Source organism: Trachymyrmex cornetzi, unplaced genomic scaffold (genome assembly GCF_001594075.2).
Source record: "Trachymyrmex cornetzi isolate Tcor2-1 unplaced genomic scaffold, Tcor1.1 scaffold263, whole genome shotgun sequence".
NCBI classification, from domain to species: domain Eukaryota; kingdom Metazoa; phylum Arthropoda; class Insecta; order Hymenoptera; family Formicidae; genus Trachymyrmex; species Trachymyrmex cornetzi.
In genome coordinates this window covers 89,158-93,225 of record NW_017297302.1, presented here as the reverse complement: position 1 = coordinate 93,225, position 4,068 = coordinate 89,158, and the positions used below count along the sequence as shown (strand labels likewise).

The 4,068-nt window shown below is 26.4% G+C and overlaps 1 protein-coding gene across 3 annotated transcripts; it reads right to left on the bottom strand.

The window, feature by feature from the left end:
- Positions 1-2,094: 2,094 nt before the first annotated feature.
- Positions 2,095-4,068, bottom strand: LOC108761813 (putative nuclease HARBI1). Of its 3 annotated transcripts, none has more exons than XM_018508540.1 (4): positions 4,029-4,068; positions 3,800-3,819; positions 3,399-3,555; positions 2,095-2,871 (listed from the first exon to the last, which is right to left on the bottom strand). In XM_018508540.1, exons 2-4 carry the CDS (start codon positions 3,810-3,812, stop codon positions 2,307-2,309), a joined length of 735 nt encoding a protein of 244 aa, XP_018364042.1. In that variant the 5' UTR covers positions 3,813-3,819; positions 4,029-4,068; the 3' UTR covers positions 2,095-2,306. The 3 variants fall into 3 exon arrangements, with proteins under 3 accessions (XP_018364042.1, XP_018364044.1, XP_018364043.1); XM_018508542.1 differs by having other exon boundaries at positions 3,612-3,819; positions 4,029-4,052; XM_018508541.1 differs by having other exon boundaries at positions 3,634-3,819; positions 4,029-4,052.

The window sequence follows — 4,068 nt, the reverse complement described above, 5'->3', positions numbered from 1 at the left end:
CTCCCGAAAATTCAGGTTATTTCGTCTTTACGTCAAATGTCGTTGTAAGCGGACGTAAAGTTTAGTTGCGTCATCAATCGTGCGTGGATTGTGAACATTAATACAGAAAGGTGCTTACTTCTCATTTTGTGAAAATTTCCGAGGGACAGAATCAATTACCGTGGGTGTACCTAAGAGGAAAATGTCTGCAAATAAATCTATAAACGAAACAAATAATGTTGGTATGTGTATATTATGCTTTTTTAATAAACAATATGAGTTTATTATTATCTTTTTAAATAGTAAGTAATATTTCTAAATTTAGTTAATTACAGAGTTCAATGGACCGATGCCATGACGAAATTATTGTTAGCAGAAATGCAAAAAAAACGCAGAATCTTTTACGAATCCAGGAAAATTGAACAAAAATGCATTGAAAAATATTGCAGCATTTATTAATACTTATGGATATAACTTAACTGCTGACAATTGTTATATTAAATGGATCGGTATGAAAAAAAAGTATAAATCAATTAAAGATGCAATAAATCAAACTGGTACAGAAAAACAAACTTGAGAATATTTTGATGTCATTAATGACATGATGGGAAAAAATCCTGCAATTGTACCACTGTCTGTTGCATCAAATATACACGGTTTTACAATAAATCAAAATATTTCGTCTTCATCTGATGAGGAACATTGTGAAAACGAACAAAATAAATTAAACATAGCATCAACCAATATTTTAAAGAATAGACGAATAAGAAAAAAGAAATCGAAAACATCTGTTTGTATGGAAGAATTAATAGAGCAAAGAGAAAGGTATCATCGAGAAAATTATACCCAAAGAGAGCGACTTTTATCTTTATTAGCAAAGGATATCAAGACAAAGGAGAATGATAAAACAAGAAATAATATTTGAAAAGCAAGTATATGATGTAAATCTTAATAAACCATGTTAACATAAGTAGTATATATAAAGTGGTATATATAAGAAGTATATATAAACGTTTTCTATATTGACAAAACAATTTTTTGTTACATTAAGTAAAAAAGTAAGCTTTATATTTAAAAGTGCAAAATATGTGATACTACTGGAGGGGGTTTTGGTATGTTATTCCATCGGGCGATGGATTTGCGCCTTCAACCTCTCCTCGAAGTTATATGATGCCATGTGATACTACTATTAATTGTACGTTATGTTGTGTTATGACACATTTGAAAGTAAATTTATTTTTTTTTATTATAAAATATTACACATAATTACATATAATAAATGTTTATTTATTACATATAATAAATATGGGCCTATGTTATTGATTTTTATGTTATCAACCTTACATTCCTTTTTCTTCCAAATTTTGCAAAAATACATTATTCAGGTATACATTATAATTCTCTTAATACAAAAGTTTATAATTATTTTATGTTTAACAATTTTGTTTCGCAATATATCATTTTGTAATTTTACACTATTTTTATAATTAAATTATTACATGTTCAAGATGATTTAATTTTATATAATGGCTTAGATTTAGCAACAAGAGTTGAAGGTTTAATATATAATATACATATATACAGGGTGGGGCATTTTAATGGCCCCAGAAAAAATATCTCATAACTTTTTTGAAAAGCACTTATGTGTTTTCTTTACATCAATTGATTCATCTTATTATTCTGTATACAAAAGTATTAAGATAAAGTTATCAGAAAATCAATAGTTTACGAGATATTTTACATTTTATATCAAAATGAAGTATAAAATATCTCTTAAACAATTGATTTTTCGATAATGCTCAATACTTTTATATATAGAATAAAAGGAATCAGACTCTGTAAAAGAAATCATAATTCCATTTAAGAGGATAATAATAACCTTCATGATTTTCAAAACCCGATATTTTCGAAAATTGAGTTTACCATTATTTGTTCCCCTCCAATCCATACAAGTTTTGTCTGAAACGTTTTACCGTATTTTCCACATTTTCCAAGATATCTAACTGAAGCGATTAAAATGCCCCACCCTGTATATGTATGTATTCATATATATACGTTTTTATATATATAAGTTTAAATATACATATTTATAATAAAGACATTACATTTTATAAAAGCAATTTTATAATAAATTAGAGATAATGTCTCTTTTTTCTGCTCCATTTATAAATGCAATGTCATTACCTTGTATTTCTATTTCGTCAAATCTATTGTCATCTATAGGTGCATCTTCATTTTCTATGCATATATTATGTAAGATGCAACAAGTGATAATAACTAAAGGTATCATCTCTGTATACATGTAAATATATTTTAATTTTTTAAATCTATCCTTTTAACATCCCAAAAGTACGCTCGATGACTACACGTGTTCTTGATAGTGTTGTATTAAACCTTCTTTGTACATTGTTCAAATGACTGTTATCTCGATATGGAGTTAACATATAATTTGATAATGGATATGCTGAATCTGCTAGAAGATGATACTGATTTTGAAAGTATCTATTTTCATCTTGTGCTATTAATGTTGCAATGTCACTTAAACGCCATACTATTGCATCGTGAACGCTCCCACACATTCCCGTGAAAACATCAATAAATTTTAATGTATGATCACAAATTCCTTGTAATAAAATTGAATGATACCCTTTACGATTAATATAATTATCAGGATTTTCTGTAGGTGCACTTATTGTTATATGGGAACCATCAATTGCACCAATTACTCCAGGAAAACCATGTAATTGACGAAATTCTCTTTCAATGAAAACCATTTCATGTGGTTCAGGCCATTTTATATATCTGTAGGCATCTTCAGTTAGTAGCATTGCAATCTCATATACACACTTCCAAACAATATCTTTCGATACTCCAAATCGATCTGCAATTGATCTGTAAAAAGTTACATATATGGATGTGTATGTGTACATATATGCGTGTATGTAAATATACACAAATACAAATTGTATAGTCAAGGAAATTAAATAATTTTAACATATTGCTAATGCAATATAATATTACATATGAACTTTATTAAAAATATATAACAATAATACCAAAATATCTTTATCGAATATGTATATAAATATAGAGAACAAAACTTTACATAATTTGGTTTAAAAAATCAAGGCGTTTTTAATAACTTCAGTAAAGAAAAAATTTTACAACAGTTGTAAAACTTTTTATAAAACTTAGTCAATATAACCTAGATAATTATATGCAAAATTAATTTAATTATTTCTTTCCAAAAACTATATATTTTTTGTAAAATAATATATATATATTTTTTGAAAATATATAAAAACTCAAGAAAGTCTCAAAGACAAGTAAAATAAAAATTAAAGGAAGCAAAACTATTTTATATAACTAAAAAAATATGCTTTAATAAAAATCTTTCATATGAAGTAAAACATACTAACCTGTAAACTTCCTGATTACCAAAGAACCATAAAGCAATGGCTATTTGTTTTCCTGGAGGCATTTTTTCAGGACTGTGCTCGCGATGTAAACGTTGTTCAAGAGTTTGCACTAACATTTCATACGTATGTTTTTCCACTCGGAAATGTGATTTAAAATCTATTTAAACAAAATATTAATGTTATTTGACTGCAATTAACTCAATACAGAACTACCTGCGCAAAATTAAAGTAATACAGCAAAAGTCTCTTCATCCTTGCTTTCAAAGTCTTTCCGGTTAAAGTATATGTCAAAACAACATTTTCAAAATAATGTGGATTTTTAATATGACGTTCTCTTTCAGGTGGAAAGTGCTCATATTCTTTGTCTGATGGATTATCAAAAAATACTTGTAAAATATTACCTCGTAAATCCATTTTTTATCTAAAAATATTTAATCACAGTTGAATAATTTAGAATACATTAAAATAATTTAAGTAAAATTCTTTTAATTAGGTGACAATACTGTTCGTAAATAAATTAAATTATTATAATAAAATTTTTTTAATTTATACATGATTATAACTTTAAGTAAATTTAATATCTTAGTATAAATTAATAAAAGTATAATTCCTAAAATTTTGCAAAATTACCTTTTATTGCTACCAATTAATTACAGCTAAAGCCGGCGGC